A 23,789-nucleotide genomic window follows, 5' to 3' on the forward strand; every position below is an offset into this window, starting at 1 on the left:
TTCTTGCCAACACCTGCTCTTCCTGGTGGTATTGAACAGCATGCTGCCACTAAAGAAACTAAGAAGTTTGGACTTTATCTGGGACCCTATCATGATTCTCTCCTCTTCAAAACATATAAATATTGGTTCTGCTGAGATATTTTTACTTAGTCTCCTAGGAGGCATTCCAGTGATGGCTCAATCTAGCACAGAAGTCCAGACAGTCTGGCTCCAGTTTATACCCTCTACTAACGTAACTAAAAGCACTGGTGTTTTTGCTATAGAGAAGTGCTGTAGCTGATTTGGACTCCATTGAATACTAGTAATTTCTGGCTACAGAGGATGCCTGTAGAGGCCAAAGGGCTGCTGCTATTGGTTTTTTTAATTCATCTGTGGAAAGTTACCAGATTTTTTAATAATAATTTTTATATGTGTTGTTTCAGAGTAACGCAGAGTATATTAGCAAACGTTCAGTCTGCTTCATTACATTTCTTTTATAGCTACATTGTGTATAACTACTGTGGGTGTCCCTTTGCTTCTTCCCTCCTTAAATTTCTTGCTCTCTTTTCCATATTTTTCTCTTGTCCTGTTTTAGTTTGTACTCTAGTATCTAAGTCTGTGTCCTCAAATACAAGTTAAGAGACAAAGTGAAGATTAGGTTATTCCTCCACATTTTGAAACCCTTTGATTAAGCTGACCAAAGTACATGAGAGTGCTTCTTACCCCTTCCTTCCTCCCGTTTGTGTGGCAAGTACTGGAACTTGGTCTCTACTGTTTGTTAAAAAGTGCATTATGGAATTTGGCAAATTTGCTTAAGGAGGCCAGATTTTCTCCTCAAGAACTCAGTAAATTTACCTTGACAGAATTTCATTATTCTGAGATCAAAAACTGAATATATGAGAAGCTGAAATGAAGTATCTTAATTTTGTTTTTACTTTTTATTATATATACCAAAATGCTACATATTATTTTATGCAGTGGTGGTGTAGCCATGTCGGTCCCAGGATAGTAGAGAGTGGGTTATAGATTGTTGTAATAAGCCATAAATCTGGTGTCTGTATTCAATCCATGATTTTTTAGTGTCTAGCAACCTTATGCTCCCAGGCTTGTCCTTTGAAAGTGTTGTGCAGGTTTCCTTTGAGGATGAGGACTGAAGTCAGAAATGATCGCTTTGTGAAAAGTGTTCACCACAGATGATAGGACGGTTTTGTATGTTGTTATTTTCCTCTGAGTTCATTTGAGAGCATAGTTATTATCTGGTGTCACCCACATAGTTGCTATTGGGGCATTTAGGTCACTGGATGAGGTACACCACATGTTGTGACAGGCATGTGTCTCATTTATATCTTTCAATTACACTATTTTTTCTCTCTTCCAGTAAAATGTAACTGTGTTAAAAACAACTGGATTATGATGCAGTCATTTATAGTGTATTTCCACAATTAAGTGGAATCCCATGTACTGCTACAGACTAAGGACCAAGTGGCTAGGCAGCAGTTCTGCAGAAAAGGACCTAGGGGTTACAGTGGATGAGAAGCTGGATATGAGTCAACAGTGTGCCCTTGTTGCCAAGAAAGCTAACGTCATTTTGGACTGTATAAGTAGGAGCATTGCCAGCAGATCGAGGGACATGATCATTCCCCTTTATTCGGCATTGGTAAGGCCTCATCTGGAGTACTGTGTCCAGTTTTGGGCCCCACACTACAAGAAGTATGTGGAAAAATTGGAAAGAGCCCAGAGGAGGGCAACAAGAATGATTAGGGAGCTGGAGCACATGATTTATGAAGAGAGGCTGAGGGAACTGGGATTATTTAGTCTGCAGAAGAGAAGAATGAGGGGGGATTTGATAGTTGCTTTCAACTACCTGAAAAGGGGTTCTAAAGAGGATGGATCTAGACTGTTCTCAGTGGTAGCAGATGACAGAACAAGGAGTAATGGTCTCAAGTTGCAGTGGAGCAGATTTAGGTTGGATATTAGGAAAAACTTTTTCACTCGGAGGTTGGTGAAGCACTGGAATGTAGGCCCATTGACAACAATGAGACTACATATGTGAGTAAAGTTATGCATGCGCATAAGCATCTGCAGGATTGGGGTCAATCAGCATACTGCAGAAATAAGAGTTATGAATTTCATATTTAAGGGGGGGGCAATTCTCTTAACATTCACTGAAAAGGAATTTCAAGTGGTTAGAGAAGAAAACTAGATGCTGTCTCATGTATCTAGCCAGTTTGTTCTTTTCTAAAATTACTAGTCTATTTCATGATGATGGTTAACATCCAGTGGTTATTCCTTGAAGACAGCACGGATCTATCATCTCTCAGCTCAGGATTCTATCCCCAGCTCTCCTACAAACATCTCATGTAACCTTTGGCAAATCACTGAACCTATGTTTTTCTGTTACCTCCTCTGGAAAATATACCTGTGCACTTCCTGCACTTTTCACCCAAGTACTCTTGATGCCAAATGGTCATTTTAGTGGAGAATTCAGGAAGAAGCCATTTTACAAGGTCCTGGAGTTTCCTTTTAGAAAAATAGTCAACGTGAAAATATTGAAGTGGAATAGTGAAGCTGACAGAGAATTTGGTCTCGTTTCCAGCTAATGACAATTTCTTAAACACTTCACTCTTCTTGCTCTTGAAATCTGCTTCTTGCCTGGGCCAGTGCCAAAATATGTCTGTTTCAAATTTTCCCATTCGGTTTTAAGTGCTTCAAAGCAGGAAAAAGTTTTTGCAAAGTGCCTACTGCAATGGTGGCCTGGTCCTGATTGGCAAAATCTTTGTTCATAACACAAATAAATGATGATTTGTGGTTTAGAGTGATTCTGCTGACAGAGGGATACAAAACGTTACATTATTTCTAAAGACAGCAATTTTAAGTCTTTTAACCTCAAAGTACTTAATTTACTAAAAAATTTCAGAAAACTCTGTAGCTGTCAGCAAGTGAAATGTGGATTTTTTTTAAAAAATTACAAGAGGATCAGATCAGCCTTATAATGGGAGTATGGTGGCAGCCTAAACTATGGAGAGTCTAACTCCTGTCTGTAATAAACCACAAACAGCTGCAGACCATGTCCAGCAGCAGGCCTTTACAACTTGAATTAAAGGAAGAACTCTGTTAGCTGTGAGTTACAAAAAGACCTTTATGTGTTTTCCTGGTACTGTGGGTCTCCCAATCAGTAGTGCCATGGAGTACATGAGATTGGCTAAGAGCCTACAGTGAAAGGGGACTGGAGATCAGCATCTGCTGGGGTCATGAATTACAAATATAGAGGGAGAGTTTGGAATTTGGTCAGGTAAGTGCCTGCAGTGAAAGGAGGATAGATAGTGGGGTTGTGTGGGAGGAAGAACAGGTGTTCAGTTGGAGTAGTTGTGAATTAGGCCAGGAAGTGTTTTTGGAGTAGCAGAAGGTGTGGGAAGAGAACTGGTATTGGAAAAATGCATAGGTGGGATGAAGGCTATTTCTCTAAAGTGAAGCTTGTTTGCGGGATGGGTGAAGATTCAGACTGGTTTTTGTTTTGTCATAAGGCGTACACATTAGAAATCGAAAAGACGTTTTAAGTCCCCCCTCCCTTGCACCATATAGCATTCCATACCATTATTCCATACAATACAATAGCTAGTGAGTTTTTTCAGTTTTACGTGTCCTCACTAAAGAGGCTTCTGACACTTAATTTGAGAGACTATTATGCAGTCAAATGTTGGGAAGATTTTTCTAATCCAAAATGAATTACTATGGTGTAATGGATGGTGTAGCAAACTGGATGTCAGAGAATGTGTTTTGTGTTCCTGGCTATGTCACTGACTCACTGTGAATGTGGCCAAGTCACTTAACTTCTCTATATCTTAGTTTCTCTGTCTGTAAAAGGGGAATAAAGACCTGACCAAACCTTTATACAACGCTTTGGGGTCCTTGGATGAAAAATGTAAACTATTCTTATTAAAATAAATATTTTCTTTACTAAATTCATCTTATGACTTCTAATGAGCAGTTCTCCTCCTTGGTACAGCTGTAAATAATTTAGTTAGACTTTAATATTTCACCTTCTGCAAATATATAAATAGTTATCATGTTTCTCCTCAGCCATAGGTTAGCCAATCTATCAATATTTAGCTTTTTTAGACAATTTTTCATAAAACAATCCTTTCAGCACCCCAAGGATTTTGCTGTTAGTCTGTGAACTCCCTTCAACACATCAATCCCTAATAGTAACTTTATAGTAAAAGGTTCAGACCCAGAGAATTTTAGAGAAATTACAGCAGAATGTTGGCATACATCAACTTTTGAATAACTGCTACCTGAATGAATTGTAATTAAATATCTAACCTAATTTTTAATTTTCTAAGGATCCACCAATGGCAGTGACCCTGGGCCTGCGAATGGAAGAAATGATTTTTAATCTTGCTGATACACATTTGTTTTTTAATGACTTGGAGGTAAGAATCTACAGAATGTAACATTGTCTGTTTCATCCCAGAACATGACATTAAAGGTTTCCTACCTGTTAGTATTTCTTACACATAGCAATATGGACATTACTCTGGGGTTGGTCCTACTCACTGAACAATCACAGGCAGTCATATTGCAATAATTTTTAAGCATCGGGGTACTTACATGAAGAGTGGGGACATCCTCAATATGTCACCTCTGTCCCCTGCAACAGTTCTTTTCACTGTAGCTGTTAGAGTGTTTAAGTCTGCAGATTTTGCTGCGTCTGCAATGTTCTCATAAGAAGGGACGTATTTGCCTCCCACCTCTTCTTTCTCAGCTTAAGTGGTCCCTTTTTGCCTCTAAAAGACCTTGTCTGAACAGAAGAGTTTGAAGTCCTCTTCTTAAACTCCTCCTTTGTTGCCTGCCTCTTGGCTTTCCCATATTCTCAGGGTAAAAAGAGCTACCCTTCCTTTTCAAGGGAAGAAGGAGAGCTTTCATTATTCTTCTCAGACTCTCATCAGTGAGTTTTGATGATAATAATGACAGACTTTTAGTCATGAACAGGCAATCTGGACATAATCATCATTCATGTCTCTAAAGAAATAGAAATTGAGAACAAACCCTAAAGTGTCTCCAGAGCTCCAATTTCAAAACCTTACCCTTAAAATAAGAAAACTCAGGTGCAAATTTTCTTTTCCCCTTCTCAACTCTCTGAAGAGCATTGTGGGTTTAGGGTTGAAGACTCCAGACAAGAAAGGCACATCAGTAAAATACAGCACAGTTGTACATAGTATAAAAAGAAAAAAATCCCTACATCTGTTTCATTATTAAAATATTCTATTTCCTTCCCCTCAGCCAATACAACAGATAGACTTTGCTAAATCCTGTTCAGTAGCTTCTGGATTCCCTTCAGATTTATTTTTGGTCCAAAAGAAAACTGGGAGTTTTCAGACTGTCCTTTAGCTTTTTTTGTATGTCATCTGTTTAGTCAGACAAGCTATAATCAAGATAATGAACCTCAGTCTCCTATTTCAGGTGTCTCTCAAGGAGGTGCAAATCCTTATTCACCCATCCATTTCAAATTCTTCCACTTATGAGTTGGCCTTCAACATGTTTAATTCATAGCCCTTAACCCTGCATGTCTTCTCCTCACAAAATGTATTCAACAGATCAAAGTATGTGCACCTGGAGGCAAGTGCCCATCTCATGTTTTTCATCTGGTTGTTTCTCCAATTACCAGCCTCTTTGTGCCATGCACAGACATGCTTCAGCGAATCATCGCCTAGTCCAAGTGTTCTTCCTCATGGTCTGAGATCACAAGGAAGCGTCGATGCAATCAGTCATGCTATTACTCAAGTCATGCTCTCCTCCCTCTGGTTATAGCTGGCAGACCACCGGGGATCACTCACCTGTTAGGGTCACCATAGATCCCCTGCTTGAGTATCAACTATTTGATAACCAGAGCCAACAGCAATACTGTTTATGCATTGTGCTCCACTCATGGAGTCTAGTTCTGTTGTTATGGAATGTGACAACCTCACAATTGTCAGTTTTTTTCTGAATAGGCAGACAAGATTTTTCAGATCCACTTCTAATTTGGATCAGAATACCTTCCCCGGGAAGACATTTTTACCACCCGTTGCAATCAAAATTGACAAGGTTTTGCTTCAAATTCTGAGAGAAAGGAACCTGATGGATGGATGTATTTTCCTTCCATTGGGGCGGGGACTCTCTTAATCGGCACTTCCCTTTGTTCCACAGCCAATAGGGAAATCAAGAAGTACCAAGCTGATGATGTCTTCATTGCCCTTCGCTGACCTCATTGTCTCTGGTTCTTCCAAAGTCACAAAATAACTGTGTCCCAAGCTCAGATCATTCCCCTTACCTTCAACCTTTTGTCCCAAGACCTGTTCTTCACCTGAGCTTTACCTCCTTTCTCCAGCAATATGAAATCTGAGAAGTGAAACCTTGGCTCTTCCTCAGCTAGTGCGTGTTTTATTGCAGTCTAAGTGAGATATCACTTGACCATGCAAAAGCATTTGGTGAATATTCTCTTTCTGGTGCCCCACAGCAAGGGATAGATTCTAAATCAATTTTTCAAAGCATTGCTTAGTTTTCGTTGTAATGAACCTTTGCCCTGGCATGCTCAGATTTCAGGTGGCAGCCATAAGAACCCTAAGTTCCTCATTAGCATGTGTCCAAGTTTCTTCAAGCTTGTACTGAGTTCAAGGCACCAGTAAGCTCCCTCTTCCAAAGTGGAACTTCATCTTGATTTTATAATGGCTTTGTTTTTTTCTCTTTGGGCCATTTGCCGAAGCTTCACTTTGTTTTCATTCTCACTATTAAAGTTGTCTTCTTTGTAGATATCATGTCAGTTTATAGATTTAGCAAATAGGGCAATTTCCATGCAGGAACACCACCTCCTGTTTTTTCCTGATAAGGTTCTTTTAACACCTTGCCCTAAAAGTCATTCTCAAGCTCCTTTTGGCATTTGGCCTGAATCAAAACATTTTCCCATTTTCGATAGCTTGCAAAGTTTCTTTTGGGATGTAGATGAAGCTTTTTGTCCAAGAATCTAGCATTCCAGTGAGATTAGTTTAAGCCAAATTTCTTGAATACAATTAAGTATTTTCTAGCCTCAACACTATTGCAAAACCAACTGTTTGTATTACAAGGTAGGACCAAAAAAAGCTTCCAAGACCTCTGTTTTGAAATATAGCAGAAGGCCAACAGGACTCTCCACCTTTCCAGAAGTCACAACTCCGGAAAATCAGTGTCCGCCTTGGAGTTAGTAAGGGTCTGGACAACATACGTAAAAGTCTGCAGGATGGCCACTTGGGAATCCCTTTACCTATGGAGGGAATTTCTCCGCTCTCTAAGATTTTTAATAGCGCTCCTTGATTAGGGAATTTAGATCTTCACAATGACTGGCCAATCTGCTGTTCGTCCTTTCTAAAAGCTCTACTAGGGTTCTGTTTTATTCTCTCCCCACCCTTTGTTTTCCCCTTCCCTCTTGAGTTGAGTACAGTTGTGGTTGGATACATTGGGTTATGCAGGATGTTCTAAAATCAGTCACTCTTGGTTTAGACCAGTCTCCTTTAGTCATTCCTTCCACAAGCTCCGCTGTCCAACATCTCTGACTCTCAACATGCTTTGTGTCCTAGGTTTTATGCCCTGGGCAGCATTGGCCAAGAAGAGTACATCTGTCTTGGATGGGGAGACGTTCTCAGATATAACTGGGTCCTGAGTTGTTGATGATCTTAAACATCAAGACCAAGGCCTTCAATTGGCATTAGAGGTAGTGAAATGGGAGGTAGTGGAGGGGCAGAGCACTAGTTCTCTCATCAGATGAAGAGCTGAGACACCATGTTATGCATGAGCTGGAGCTGCTTTATTCCTGTCATCTTCATCTCCAAATATAGCGCATGATAGTAATATAGTCTGGAGGTGACCAATGTGTGGATTACGTGCCCATCTACTTGTGATGCTACCTTTAGTCACCAGGTCCTCCAAGATGTTCTCTTCTTAACCTTCTTTGTCCTTTTCCCTCTCGTTTGATGCAGCCACTACTTGTCAACTGCTAGTAATAACATCCAGATTATTGGATATTACCACCTGCAAAATCTGCTCCCTATTTGTTGTCTTGTAATTTCCAGAAGTTCCCATGCATTGAGGTATTCCTCTGGAACCTAGTAACCAATGTTCTAGTCAGTAAAGCTTCTGCTATTATCTGAGGCTGGGTTTTACTTTTCTCCAGCAGTTTCATTCTTGAAGTATAAATTTTAGGTAGCTCGAAAAGTATCATTTGGGACCCTAGTTGGTAGCCTTGCCTTATATACAGTGGCTGCATGCTCTAGAAAATTCTTGCAGCAGAGCCATTTTAGACTGCTTAGAGGGTGGGGCTAGCCCAGTAGTAATGTTTGGATTAGTGGCAATTACATTCATTAGAAGATTGTTGTACAGGTAAGGAATAAAATTATATATCGTCCTACACAAATATTAAGTCTAAGGATTACTGAGAAATTTTGGTAGAAAGTAATTCAGTTCTAGTGCTTTCCCCATCACCATAAACACATGCACAAAAATCAGTGTCTACAAATGTTAATAATAGTAATTGGGACTTAGGTCCTGTATGTGTGCAGCAGTAAAATAGTCTATTGCTATTTATTGTAGTTTTATCATAAGTTGTGGGAAACCCAAATTCATACAGTTTAAAGAAATATACATACGTAATATTGGTTTAGAGAGTAAGAAGGGTAATGAGGTATGAAGAATCTATAAGTTTACTTCTTTCTCATGTTGAAATGAAAAAAAAATCAACCTTTGCTATTTTTTCTTTCATATAAAAGAGGGGAAAAGTTCAGGTAGCAGTTTAAATAAGCCTCAAAACTTGGCAGGCAATTCAGTCCAGTTTTAACAGAGACTGAGGCATGTACATGAAATGGGTGGTTCTGTACATCCTGAAAATGTGTAGTGCTGAATATCTGCAGTATAAAAGCATTTTTGTTTTCAGTGCAGTGAGTCACTGTTTTTACTGGATAATGAGATTACTATCCATTCCAAGAGGATAATTTTTATGGACAATTTGAAGGCTCTGCACTTTCAGTAAAATTTTCAAGCTCTAAAAATTCCTATAGGTAATTAACTGCATTGAAGTGTTATTTAAATAAATATTACTGCAAACAAAAGTCAGTTATTGTACCTGGACTAATTCTGTACACACACAGTAATAGAAAATATATTTTATCTTTCTTAGTTTTGAACTTGCACAGCCAGTGACCCACTGTGACTTGAGTGTAGCCAGTACTGTAGCTGTTATGAAAGGTATTTTACCTTAAAATTCAAATTAACAGAGAGCTTCCCCCCCCCCCCCATTTCTATCCCATCTTTCCTATAAACAAGTTACAATCTCCTAATGTTGTGCAACATGTTCATTGTTTCCACTGGGAACAGGAGGGAACTGACTAAAATCTGTACAAAATTTCTGGACTTGGCTTTATGGTGAACTTGAACATTTTTGGTATGAAAGTTTATCCAAATTTTACAAATACTTTGGTCGAGTGTGACTTTAAAAATCGAGAAGAAAGGAATACTTCAATAGAATAGAAAGAACACGAGTCCGCTCTAAGGTCTCCTTTGTGAGTGTTCAGTAATGCACCAAAGAAAGAAGCAAGTAACAATGCTCCCATAGCTCTGAAACAATTGGTTAAGAGGGTGAGCCATAGACTCCGTGAGGAGGGGGAATTGGAAAACCACATGTATTTCGATCCTATGGAAACTGAAAAACCCTCCTGCAGAGACCAGCAGCAAGGAAGTCAGAAAACTGCATGCTCTTGGACCCTCTTTCTTTCCTCCCCATAAATTGATGAATTTGGATCTGCCTTTCAAGTTGTAAGACAAAAATTCAAAGGAGAAGAAAAAGCCTGAGCCTTTGCCACTCACTCTTATTCAATTTTGCTGATAATTTCATTAAGTCAGTCTCTGGAATTTTAGATGTTGGTTATGTGCCAATTATTGGGTCTATTCCAAACAAAACTATTTTCTAGTACTAAAATGTACTCTAACTCCAGTACTCGTTATAAAATAGCTGAACAGTTAAACAACATTCAGCTATACACACTCCTTTTTATTTGTGCATACTTTGTGTATCCCTCATTTCCTCAGCACACACAAACTCACAGGGTCAGATACCTTTACACCCTTGACTAATATGTTACTCTTTGAGCAATCCCACTGAAATCAGCGGAGTTGCTCTGGAGTATGATGACTGCTTAACATGAGTAAAGATATCAGAATCTTTTCCAATGCAATATGGAGTCTGATTCTAGCATGCCCAAGATCAACTGTGTGGTATATCCACCACTGGCACCTCTCCATAGGCACAAACAATAGTGAGGGCAAGAGAGCAAGAAAACACTCCTTTCCCCCCCCTTTGCCCTCCCCCCATTTTCATAGAAAAACTTTGTTTAAGGCTCTGAATTCCAATAGCGTTTTGCTAGTTCCTGTCAGAACCAGGAAGTCCAGAGGTCCACACAAAAATAAACAAAGTTGTGGGTTACCTGAACTTTTTAAAATGCCCAAAAAAGTTCTGTTTAGAGTGGGTTGTTTTTTATTTTACCAGCATCAGTTTGTGCAAACCTACTGTTTTTCCCCAGTGTCCACATTTATATTCTATAATATTCTGCACCCTGCAATAATCCCGTCTCATTTAGAGGGAGAAAAATGCATTTTATTACCCCCAAGGAAAGAACAATCCTTGAACCCAAGGAGCTCTTACACTTCTATGGCAATTACATGATTGGGTTAAGCCAAACAAATAGAATTTGGCTGCTAGTTCTTTTGGGTATATTACAGAATGATAAATCATAAATACAACTATTAAAATTATGTTGTCTGCACTCATTTTGTCCACAAATTGGTTCTAAAGTCTAATCTGACTTTAACAGGCTTACTTTGCATGGGAAAAAATCATCGTGTTAACTGTTATTAAAGCAATAAAGTGTTGGACAAAAAATTCTTATGAAATTTCTAAAAATTACATCTCTAATTAGACGTCCTGCCTTCCTGGTTTAAATTCTAAATTTTCAATGTGTATATTCTGAAACTTCTCCTTTCTTCAGATTTTAAATTTTCTTAGCAGTTGTACTAGACTGAGCTTTGAGACTTCGAAAAAGTGCACAGCTGGACTGGTGATTTTGTTTGACGATGACTGAGAGAGCTTGTCATTTAAGTGTATGCAGTTCTGTAAGTGGAAAGCTCAGCCTAAGTGATTTTATTAACGTGCGAGTTAAAGCAGTAGAGTGGGTGAATCAGTTTTCAAAACCATCCCTCAACCTTTTTTAAAAAATTAGAAAAAGTTTGACTTTTTCAATATAATCCTTTAATCCAAACCTTCACAAATTGTGATTATTTTCACTTGTGACAGCATCACTTAAATATGTGCAGGTAAAATCTCCAAACTAGTGAATCCATACATGTCCTTCAGATGATATACTATAACTGTGGTACAGAAAACAAATGTAAAACTATCCATGCAGCACTTGTGTACACGTTCACTGAGAATATTTTCTTGTGATCCCACATTCACCTCTTTTTCTCCGTAACTGTGAACAATGGAAAAACCTTTAAAAAAACAGTGCCTGAATAAAGAAAAAGTTCTTTTTAAATTATACATTTTCTCTTTATGTTCCATACTTCCTGTTTTTTTTCTGGGACTGGACATAGTCAAATACTACAGGACAGGCTGTTTCTGTGGTTTTTTTCAGCCCAGCTGAAACCAGGAAGTAGTGGAGCCCTCAAGAGCTTGATTTTGTGAGGTTTCCAAACCAAAGAGGTTTGGGTAAGTTCAGATAAGACTTGGATAAGCATCCAGACTTTTGGAGGCTTAACAGAAATGACAGATCTTTGACGTTTGTCTAGCTTTTATATAGAATGGAGAACAATGGTCTGAACTGATTTTTGAAATGCTGGGTTAACACACATCTTACCAACGCATCAGAGAGAGACTAGGAGAGGGTTTTTTTAAAGAAATTCTGTCTAAAATCACATTGAAGTACCTTGTAACTTTCTTTGGCGACTCCATTTTAACTCTTAATTTGAATAGTGTCTGAGGAGTTGAAATTTCTTTTGTTTCGAAAGAAAAGTTTATCATGATTGAGTGTGTAGACACTGCCATCTTCTGGCACAATCAATGCTACACACAGGTTGTTTCATTAATGCCTGTACTAAAGACATATTGGGAAGTATTAACACATACGTGAACCTTTAAAACAAGTTATCTTTTTACTTTACTTTTTCAATAGGAATGTGATCAAGTTCATATAGATGATGTTTCTTCTGATGACAATGGGCAAGACCTAAGGTAAGATATACTCTCTTTCAAAATTTTATTTTTTGCAAGATTAAAAAAGTTCATTTTACAGAAATAAATTGTATTTATTTTTAATATATTTTGGGTGTTTGCAGTACCTACAGTTTTGCAACTGATGGCTTCCATGCAGCTGCAAGTAGTGCAAACCTTTGTCTGCCAACAGGTGTTAGAGGAGGGGTTGACTGGATGAGGAAGCTGGCTTTCCGTTACAGAAGAGTAAAAGAATTGTATAATACTTACAAGAACAACATAGGAGGTAAGGTTAGGACAAGTTGAAATATTATGAAGTTACATTTGAAGACATTACTGTATGGTTATGGTAATTAAGTAATGCTACCTTACTATACCCTTGGAAACTCCACAGTGGAATTAGTGCTATTAAAATGTAATATAAACGACCAGTCCAGAGTTGTGCAAGATACCCTGCCATTAAGAGTGATGGCTAGAATTTTGCTTCTCGGGGACAAAGAGGGAGACCCTGGAGAATTGTGATAGCAGCACACTCAGAGTGAAATTCTGGCCCAATTGATGTCAATGGCAAAATTCCAGTTGAGTTCAGTGGGGCCAGAATTTCATCCTTCAGACACAATTCCCTCGGACTTACTGGCTGTTCCAACCACCTACAATATTTTTTAGGAGAAAGGTCAGGTGTCCTTCTGCTTCCTCCCCGCTGGTGCCTTCATGCCGAGTCTGACTGGTCTGTTCCCCCATTCTGCTCTTTTGGTGGGCTGGGTGGTAGCCACACTCTCTTCCAAATCCCATTGAAGAAGTCCACTGGCAGCCAGCCAGGTCAGTCCACTGCATGCTGCAGCTTTGAAGCCAGAAAAGCTCTTCTAGTCCTGCTGCCGTGCCCTTTCATAAACTCTGTAGCAGACTCCCCCACCTGCGAGTTAACAGTCAACGTCTGATCTCTCACAAGATGATGGCTTCACACTCTTGGGCATCCAAGTGGCAGTAATAGCAGCAGTGTTGAAAGTGTTTTTGAGTTCTACTGTTGCAAAAGAAGGCTGAATGAACCCAGAGGATCCCTCCTGTAAGATTTAGAGGGCCAGCCAGCCCCAATCTGAAGAGCCCTGAGGGATCCAGATCAATCATCCACCCCCAGAAGACATGGTCTTCTCTCCATTCCCCTGTTCCAGACACAACTGAGTGGGAGACCCCAGGCCTGTGTGATGCTGAGGGTCCCAATGAAGCTCTCGACTATTGTAACAAGACTGACTTCATTTGAGGCTCATTTAGAGGGGAACCTAAACTCAAAACTCTCCTGTGAACTAAAATATGTAGGGTTGGCACGGCTTTAGAACCCAGTCCCACTGTCAGAAATGGGAATAATGAATTAGGACGATGTGGACAAGGAGTTTTAGTCACCATAGTAAACATTTCACTGAGAACTGGACTGACATATATCTTCGCATTTTTATTATTGAAGAGTATTTACTTACAGGAAAATGAAGCAGTAAGAGCATTTGTAGGTGGTGACTGTTGCATGGCTTAAGACCAAGTGGCTTAAGATACCTGAGATGTTAATGATATCCCAAGAAATTATCCTGTCCGGAGTGTCATATTACCATTATGAAATGGAATTTTTATACATTAAAAATACAGGAACAAACTGACCTACAGATTTACTGGACATTCATACAAAAGCTCCTACTGTGTCGAGAATTCTAAAGATGCTATATTCCATTTTCAAAAATGGGTTACTGAGCCACTGTGCAAGAACCTAAAGTAAACAGGATGGTTGTAATAGCAGGTATCAGTATGAGGGTGGAGTCCATCTACCTAGTGTATTCTGTACGTATTTTTCTTTTCCCTCCACAAACATCGTTTATGCTTTATTGATTATCTAATGTATTCCACCCTTTGTGGCCAATTCATACATGCATCCTGCTGCCTCCAACTTTTGTAACATTATTTCCTCACATTGTGGTCTTGTTGACAGAGAAACAGAAAACCTGACTGGGCTAAGTTATGGTCAAAAGTGTTCTGCCCTTCACATCTAAGGGGACTACAAAGAGGTTGGAGGGAGGCTTTTATAGTTTGTGAGACATGATTAAAGGAAGGATGACATAAAGTCTACAAATACTTCAAGGCTGCAACAGCTTCAGATACCAAGGTTGGATAGAAATTGTTTAGGGTCCATAACTAGAAGTAATGAGATAACATTAGCAGAGATAATTGGGGCTGCATTTCGGTAGGGTGTATGGTTATTAGGCTGTGGATAGTCTTGCAACAGAAGTGGTGGTAGTCTAATTGCTTTGGGGAAAGTACTAGAAAATGTACTATAGGGAAGAAACACACACACACACCCTCAAACAACCGGGTATCTAAGCTGGTTATTAATGAGAGCTCAGGTGTCTTTCAAACAAAATTATTTAAGTCCTAGAATCTTAAACATCCCCATTACAGTGTGGAGAAGTAAAACCCCAATCCAGTCATCACTGAAGTCAATGCGAGTCTATCCATTGACTTCAGTGGATGAATTTTATCAAGCCTTAAAAGCAGAATTCAAAATAGAATAAATTACGGTAAAATCTGCATGTTCCAGCTAAAGCACAGTTTAATTTGTTTGTTTTTCCTTACTCATTTATATATAAGGTCTCCTTGGCCCTGCTAAAAGAGATGCGTGGCTGCAGTTAAGAGCAGAGATTGAAGCTCTGACCGACTCCTGGTTGACAAATGCACTTAAATCATTATCAATTATTAGCACTAGGTATGTACTTGTGTATATTGTAAGAACATTAATATTAATTTATTTTATATTAAAAATACAAGTGCCACAGCAGAATAGCCTTCATAAGTAACCCTATAGTAAATCTGTGAAGTGGAGGGGTGAAACTCTTAAGTTAACAGATTTCAGTTCTTTAGATGTACGTTAAAGGGACACTTACAGTTAATGTAAGCCTAAAATGGACTTCACCTTTAAATTATGTCCTCTAAATTCAAAATCTCTCTATCTTGTGTTTCTGCATAGTGTCTGCCTGTAGTGGTACCCAAGCACGGCACAACATTAGAGCACAAAAGCCCAGAACTCAAAGGTCTCTGTCCATTCCTGCAGAGATAATAATTATGACTCTGGGGGTATGTCTAAACTGCAGTGTGAGACCAGGGTTCAAACTTGGGCTTATGCCTAACCTCCCTTCCACCAACACACAAATTGCTCTGACCCAGGGTCTGAGGGCACCATAGGGGAAGAAGGACCAAGCCAGAACCGAGGGTTCAAGCCCTATTGCTTGCAGTGTAGACACAGCCATTGGATTCATGCTCTGGGAGTCCACCCTTAGCATCCCATAGGCTGACTTTCTTTGTTCTGTAGACAGTCAAGTTTTCACACACTACACAATGAACAAAAGGCTAAGGCAGCCACATTTTGGGTGGGCTCTAGGGAGTCTGGGATATGGGTGGTTGTACTCAGGCTGCACAATGTGTTGTGTACACTGGAGCCCCAGATTGGGACTGAAGGTTCAACAGTTCCTAATCTGGGGTTACAAATTAGTGTAGATGCTCAAGCCCTAGGTTAACAAATCCAGGATCTGCGAACTCATGTGCTATTAACCCTGGACTTACATTGAAATATAAACATGCCCTGAGTGGATATGCAGGTTTTTTTAGAGCAACTCTCTGTTTAACCAAAGTAATTAAAACGCAGCATTCCCACCCCTAAGAAATAAAAATAATCTTCATTGCTGGTTCTCCAACAATGATATTCCCAGAGCAGTACCCGTTCCCTCTGAGCTAATCAGTACTGCAAGTGCAAAACCACGGAAAGGAACAACATGGAGCCACATTGTCTTCCATTTCAAGAGTAACATGGGTGAGATGAATTGGTGTTAAGGGAAAAGAACAAAATGAACAACTATTTTAAACATCTACATGTTTTTTTAATAAACAGCAGCTAAACTGGAAAACTGTTTTTAGCAGTATCTAATGAAAGAAAAAAATAGAAGTACAAATAATTTGTGCATGTGTGTTTGACACCATACTACTTATTTCTAAAACTATCATCCACACAGTATTCAAAAACTGCATTGTCATTTAAGCAATAATGGCTGTTGGAAAATTATTACCGATTACATAAAGACCAGTCAGAGATGTTTAAATAATTGTCAAGTATTTCATGAGTACTGTACATTTATCAATCCTCACAATGTATCTGAGGTAGATGGGTATTAGCTCCATTTTACTGAGTAGGAAGCTGAGACATGAGATTACATCACTTGCCAGAGGTCCCATGTTAAGCCTGTAGAAGAGCCAGGATTAGAACCCCACAAGTTCCTGGTCCTAGCCCCCTGTTAACACCAGTGGGCTACACTAGTGATCAAGCCCTTCCTTGTCTGACCTTGTAATAGTGTTAAATTCCATTTCTGGTTGTAGAGTTGCTGCCATCTGAACTCCTCAAAGCCAGACTGAAGTGACATTAAAAACTTTCCAGTTTCATCACTGATTAGGTTTTTCTCTCCCCTCCCCTTGGAAAGATTGCTCTTTCCACACTTGAAATATTAAGATGGTGATGTTCAGTTTTGAGGCCACCATTAATTTACAATTCTTGGGTGAGAAAAATATGTATTTCTCTATTGTCCCTGTCCTTCCCCTTAAGGCAGGAATGACAAGTCATTTTTCCCCCTCCTAACTCTTTTGCATCTGATTGTTCCTTAGTCACCAGTCACTGCCAATTTGAGAGTGCTGTTTTGGGAACGTTTTTGAAAGTGACTAGTGATTTGGGGTGTCTCAATTTTTGAGCATTTATTTTGACACATCTTAAAGGAAGCCAGTTGTCACAGCACTGCAGACCTACGCACTTGCCTGAAACAGAAAAACCTTCAGACAAAGAATAAGATTTTTTTAATAAAACTGTTCTCAACGCTGGTTAAGTGATGGTAATGCATTTGGATTGACGGTTAAATGTCAGGAATGCCATTAAATGCCTGAATGCCATCCTGAATTCAGGTTAAATGCCTGAATGCCATCCTCGGCGGCCAGTTTTATTTAGCAAAATAGGAACGGTGTAATTTTTTTGAATGATGTACCATTATGCAGGTTGAACAATTATTTCTCTCCCTTCAGGAGTAACTGTGTAAACGTTTTGGTAACAACCACCCAACTCATCCCAGCACTTGCAAAAGTCCTGTTGTATAGTTTAGGAGGTGCTTTTCCTATTGAAAATATTTACAGTGCAACCAAAATAGGTAAGAAAATTACTCTTTAGTCCTCAAAGACTGCATTTGCTTTATCATATGAAAATATTTTTTCTTATTAGTTATGGATGGATTCAAAGCCACTTCTCTGATAGCATGAATGTTTAGGTAGAAAATAAAGTGTTCATTGCTTCAGTTTTTAAGATTTATTGACTGTTTAAATACTGTTAAGAAATTTAAACATCTATGTTTGCTATGAGTACTTCTAATCCCAGTACTTGTCACATTTATATATAGAATATTTACCATCTAAATATATAACTCTGTCACAGGGCGACACTGGCCCTTTTAGAGCACCTTTTAGTGCACCTGATCAGTAGGCTCCAATTTGGCCAATTAAGAGGGCACCTGGGTATAGAGCAGAAAAGAAAGCCAGTGAGAGAGAGAGAGTGGTGAACCAGAGCGGCCTGTGTGGGAATCAGGGACAGGTGAGAGCTACCAGGGACTATGGGAAGTTCCTAGAAAGAAGCAGAAGGTGTTTTCTGGGAGAAAAGCTGAAGGCAAGAAAAGCGCCTAGAGGGGTTTGTTGGCTGACTTCCCCAAGCAAGAAAGCTTGGGTCAGAGAGCAGGAGGAGCCTGCTGGATACAGGCAGAGCTGCGAGGCAGAGAGGACTGAAGATAGGGGAGTAATGGAGGGGCTTGCCTGCTGACATCTCTAGTGCTGGATGCAGGGGAACTGAGAGAGGGCCAGAGGAGAGGCTGCACTGGGGGTTCCTATTGGGAAGAGCAGGATTATACCTCAGTTGGGAGGGCTGTGGTGGCTGTCCTGGTACAAGGACAAGGGATGACTAAAAGTCCAAGCAAGGTTGAAGAAGCCAGTATGTTATGTGTTTCATCATACAATAAGTTTAGTTTTCATGACTGTTTGCACTTGAGTGAGAAATGGACTACATGTTCGGGACTTTGGTTTTGGACCATTTGCACAAGGTTTTATAATAAATCAGTTACTGGGGACTTTGGAATGGGACATTGAGGCAGGCATGCCTATTGTGCCATGGCCTGCCACAAGAGGGTCTTCCCTCTTACATTCTCCCTGTTGAATTTCATCTTTTATATGTTAGATGTACGTTATGTAATTCCAGTGCTTTTTATGAACCAGCATTTTTATAAATTCAGCTACCTCGTCAGCATTATAAGAGAGGCTCAGCTAATTTCTATTATAAACTAAGATCTTCATTTCATACACAGCAATTTCAGGCATCCAATACCCTTCAAGTCTGTTAAGTAACTTATAATTAACTTCTTGTATTATACAATGACAAATTATACTCTTGAAAAGTGCAATCTACAAAATAAAATTTAGTCTTGGATTTTCAAAGGTACATCTAAGACTCCTTTGAAAATGCAAATTGAGGTGCATGCAGAGTGATTATAAAATATGAGGAAAGAGTGAAGGTTTCCACCTGATGAAAGGTTGTATTAAAAATTCTTAAAATGATTGTGACATTTAGGTCACAGGACAACCCAAGTTTCTACTGAAAATCTAGGGAGAATTTCCTGTCGAATATGATATGGCCTCACTTTTGACTTCTGATGGTTTCAGAAGAACTTGCATCTGAACATTAAAGGTCACCAGAATGGTGATTTCCAAATAGCTAATAATTTGGAAGAGTTCATATCTGACAATTCATCCATTCCAAATTTTAACTAAAAAATATGAAGGTTGAATTTATCAATCAATCAGATTTCATTGGCAAAGTGTCATGAATATATTTGTTTTTAGAACAACATTTTTTAAATGTGCCTTTCACCAGCTCAAAGAAAAACTGATATTTTTAATTAGCTATATCATTCCATAATGAGGAGATGCATGAAATCATTTAAAACTTTCTCAAAGAATTAAGTATAGCAAATAGCCTAAATTACATTAAACCGCCAATTTAATGGATTTCATTTATGGCAACCTGCACATTTTAACTAATGTGCAAATTGCATTCAGACTACAGCAAGGAGTGATATTCAGAGTAGCACCATCTGCCGCAGGAAAGTAGAACTCTTGCCTGACATGCAGCGGAATTGTGCCCAGTACTACATCCCTCCCCTCTCCCCACATCCTTTCAGGTGGGTTAGGCCGCTGGGGTTGTACAAAAGGAGTGGTCCCTGCACTCCGAGCATAGCATCTGTAATTGGAGGTGGCCCTTAAACTCACTACAATCTGGTCCTCATTCAGCAGTTCCAAAGCACAGTGTTTTCCTAATCATAAACCTCCTTTCTTGTCACTGGCTGAGCCCACCTAATCCACAGTCTTGCAAAATGGCACATGTTTCAGGGGCATCTTCTCAGCAACTTTGTTTCATTTCATTCTTCCCCCTAGCTTTGAGTGCCCATTGTCCCATAATGACAGCTCTTTCCCTTTCAGTAAATACATTTTAAATGAAACTGCTACTGTCCTTAGGGGAAAAAATTAAAATCTGCAAGTATTGAAATTCAATTTTATGTTTTTACAATGGTGGTAATACCATCCTCCTGTTACGGCCAAGATCTGTACCTAATATCAGATAAATCTGCTTAGTCTGACCAAAGGAATTCAACAACTGCTTTTTTGCTGGTTGTATCTGTGAAACAAGCCAAAAGCTGGGAGTTATGAAAAAAAGCACACTTTTTGATAGGATTCACTTAACCCTTTGTAAAGCTTCAGGATAACTCACATGATGGCTTGAATAAGTAGTGCGTTGTTTTTCAGGCAAAGAAAGCTGTTTTGAGCGTATAGTGTCCAGATTTGGCACTAACATAACTTATGTTGTGATTGGAGATGGACGAGATGAGGAGCATGCAGCTAACCAGGTAACTTCACTCTGAACTCTTATCTCATTTATCTTCCAGGAAAAGAAAGTTGCTTTGAACGAATAATGCAAAGGTTTGGCAGAAAAGTAGTATATGTTGTAATTGGGGATGGTGTAGAAGAAGAACAGGCAGCAAAAAAGGTAACCTGTCTCATGAAATGTTGGTGTGATCTATAGAAAGGCTTGCATTAGTAACTGTTTCATTTCCGCTAGTGTTGCACAATGTCAGATTGGCAAATAAGTTAAATATTCAGAGGCACCAAGAGCATGATAAGGCCTACACTTACATTAAAATAAACCATTTGGATTCTAGCATTTGCTCTATGACAATCTGGGTAAGAAATGTACCCCACAAAATTAAATGAATGTTAATGGGGAGAACAAAGCAAATGAAACCTAATGAAGTAATAAAGCAAGAGGGGTTTGGGTTAAAACAACACGGGGAAATTAGTCAGAGCTATTGGAGAGAATGCAGAAAACCAGCAAAAAGTATTGTGCCAAAGTTCTACTATCATGAAGAAAAACAAACGTTATTAGAATATACATGGGGAAACATGATTGATTTTAAAACCTAGTTTGTTTCAAGAAATACTTCTGCAAAAGGAGGACACACATGTACAAATAGTTTCTTCAAAGTAAAAAACAGTTTATTTTCAGTTTTCTCAAAGTAAAAATTTAAGTATGATGTATAAGCAATTAAATTTTCAATATTTGAAAACAGAACAAGTAGGAAATCTTTCAGAAGTCAAACGCATTCCCCTGTAACTCCCAGTAACGTAGAAAAGCTGTACTCTGAATGTTGTACTCTTTGCCTCCTGAGTTATGACCAGAAACACCAAGAATTAGCACTATGGATAGCAAAACTTAAATCTTTCTAGCATTTTGATGTGTCCAGTGTGTTGTTTTGACATTTACACTGTAATGGAAACAAAATCAAAATGCTCATTCCAAATGGTTGCTTATAGAGGTGCAGTATTGGTGATGGGTCTGTGCTGAACACAGGTGGTTGGTTTCGGCAGTTTCCAGTTGGCATGCTTCTCTCTAACTGTAGCTGTACTTGCATGAATAGATATGGTTTTCAGAGGAATAGATGAACACAGCAGTTTACAAATAGATCTGAACTGAGCAAAAGAAAGGTTCTTACGTAGTTCCAGGGAGCTAGTAGAGTGTCTAGCAGCAGCCTTCGAAGAGTGAACTGGCATAGGTAGATCTGTAATTCACTATACTGCATCTACCAGCAGACATTGATGCTTTCTGCAGTATCGGTCATCTTTATTTAAACCAGTGTTTTGAAAGTTTCTCTCTAGAAGAGTTTTCCCCCAGCTGGGGGGAAAAAAGCAAAAACAAAAAATACTTGTCTCTGTTGCAAAATGTTACATATGAGCCTTTCCTTCAGGACTGTCCTATAACCCTTTAAATGGGGTTATTGAACTTTTTTAATAAATAAATTGTGATCATCCTTTTTCTAAAACATTCCATAGTAGAAATGAGCAATGTCCCCTGGCCAAAGGAAGGGAGTTGCATTCAGTGAGTTTTGGGCTATTTCCAGTGTGAATAGTGAAACCAACTATCAGATTAGCTCCTCCTAGTTATAAGAATTAAGCTCAGATCTATTTCGGTCTGATTTTTGTCGGTATTTTACTAACAAACATCAGGCTGCAACCATAACATTACAAATGTATTGTTGCGAGTTTAACTGTATTTATTTGCTGTGCACCTTCTGCTGTTGACAAGGTGTTCATTTTCCCCTCACTTTTTCCCCCTAACAAATGTAGCACAACATGCCTTTCTGGAGGATATCAAGTCACTCGGACCTCTTGGCTCTACATCAAGCACTGGAACTAGAGTATTTGTAACTGTGTTCTATAGTTGGCGATCCTTTTTTATATTTCAAGTACACTGAATTTTTATGTGTGATTCGATGCCTCTGGCTTAACACATATGAATTGTCTTAAGAAGGGAAGAAATATTTGGAATGAAAATTCCACAATGAAGAATTCAGATTGCTGAATGGAGTTAAAATGTTAGCGCTACATAAGGAAGCTCTATGGTCTTATATATGCAACATTTTTAACGAATAAAAACTATGGAGGTTGCTGATACACACCAAATCAGCCCTAATGGGAGCGAACAAAGGACTCATGATGGCAAAGCACCAACATGCGTTTTCTGACCGACACGGTGGTGGTCAACAACATTCCTCAATATGGGGTATACTCTCAGCACTGAGGTTTGAACCAGACTTTAGCCTACCTAACCCAGAAAATCTGAATTGGAATGCACTCAGACTGTATAATGACAATCCTGTCTAGATCTGTAATTTGTGTAAATTATTGATGAAAATAATTTACTGTGATTTTATTAGCAGCTGATTTTTGGAAGTGGATGCAATTTTTCTTTTTTGGGGGAGGGGGTGGGGAAGGGTTATATAATATTGTCTCTTTTCTAAGTTTGGCAAACAGAATGTGCATAATGATGTGTTGTGCCTTAAAGACAAGACCGTGTTTGTGTGTTACAATGTAATTTTGGTTAAAAACTATGTAGATAAACAAAAAAAAAAGTTGTGAAATTTTTTTGACATGACCAAATTTCAAATTCAAGTAATCAAAAAGCAGGGCTGCACCAAAAGCGTTTGTTTTAGTAAGAAAAAAATAAAGGAAAGTTTGTGGTTTTTATTTGGTTTCTGAATAGTTCCACTGAGGCAAGTTAAGAGGCTTTTGGGAGGCTGAAATGATATTGGGGACCGTTACCTTCAAAGCTAAAGCAATTGCATCTTGAACATCTACACATTAACATCTTGAACATCCTTTCTTCATTCTCACATGAGAAAACTTATTCATTAGTTACTTACAGATACCGGAAAAAACATGCAGAGCGCACCTGCCATTTACAGAAAACCAAATTAAGTCTCTTCCATTTCCCTCTTTCTCAGGTTAGGAAAGGCCTGGAGGATCATATTCCACACTAGTCCTACCACCTCACATCTGATTTCAGTGTCATGAAGCAAGTGGAAGTGTTAATGACTAGTGTATTGTGGAGGATGGAAATTGCTCTTCCTTGATACTAACATGTGTACCCACTTGTTCCAACTGTGAGTGAACTTGTCATGATAGGATGTGAAATGCAAAGGACGTCTATGTAAGGACAGTACTCAATGATACTCCCGTTCTTTGCTGTGAAACCAACTTATTTCTCTTCTATTCATAGGGAAAATACTTGTTGCTTATTTAAACTACATTGGCCATGTCAAAGTCAGGTGTTTGGGTGAAATCCTGGCCCCACTGAAGTCAATGGCAAAACTCCTTTATAACTAACTCAGTCAAAAGGAATTCCTTTGCCTCCCTTGGAATTTTGTACACAAGTCATTCAGACAACAGACGGGTATGCTACTGCCTCAAGTTTAAAATGTGCAGCCCTCACACTGGTCTTGCCACATATTCAATTATTATATGCCTCCACTTTACAGGAGAAATTTGTGCGGGGGAGGATTCCTTTTTCCCCTCCCTTGAAAGAGTCCTAGGGCTGTGAATTATT

General features: G+C 39.0%; 1 protein-coding gene across 5 annotated transcripts in view; it reads left to right on the forward strand.

The window, feature by feature from the left end:
- EYA4 (EYA transcriptional coactivator and phosphatase 4) overlaps positions 1–22,631 on the forward strand; it is a 218,802-nt gene extending 196,171 nt beyond the window's left edge. For 3 of the 5 annotated variants that reach the window (XM_073335206.1, XM_073335208.1, XM_073335209.1), the window contains 7 exons: positions 4,323–4,412; positions 12,210–12,268; positions 12,373–12,533; positions 14,876–14,990; positions 17,342–17,463; positions 20,296–20,396; positions 22,031–22,631. In XM_073335206.1, the coding sequence (XP_073191307.1) occupies positions 4,323–4,412; positions 12,210–12,268; positions 12,373–12,533; positions 14,876–14,990; positions 17,342–17,463; positions 20,296–20,396; positions 22,031–22,111 (729 nt within the window). In that variant the 3' untranslated portion in view covers positions 22,112–22,631. Of the gene's footprint in view, positions 1–4,322; positions 4,413–12,209; positions 12,269–12,372; positions 12,534–14,875; positions 14,991–17,341; positions 17,464–20,155; positions 20,257–20,295; positions 20,397–22,030 lie in introns of all 5 variants that reach the window. The other 2 variants (XM_073335207.1, XM_073335210.1) reach the window with 1 other exon arrangement.
- The last annotated feature ends 1,158 nt before the right edge of the window (positions 22,632–23,789 follow it).

This window comes from Lepidochelys kempii, chromosome 3 (assembly GCF_965140265.1).
Source record: "Lepidochelys kempii isolate rLepKem1 chromosome 3, rLepKem1.hap2, whole genome shotgun sequence".
In the NCBI taxonomy this organism is placed as follows: Eukaryota; Metazoa; Chordata; order Testudines; family Cheloniidae; genus Lepidochelys; species Lepidochelys kempii.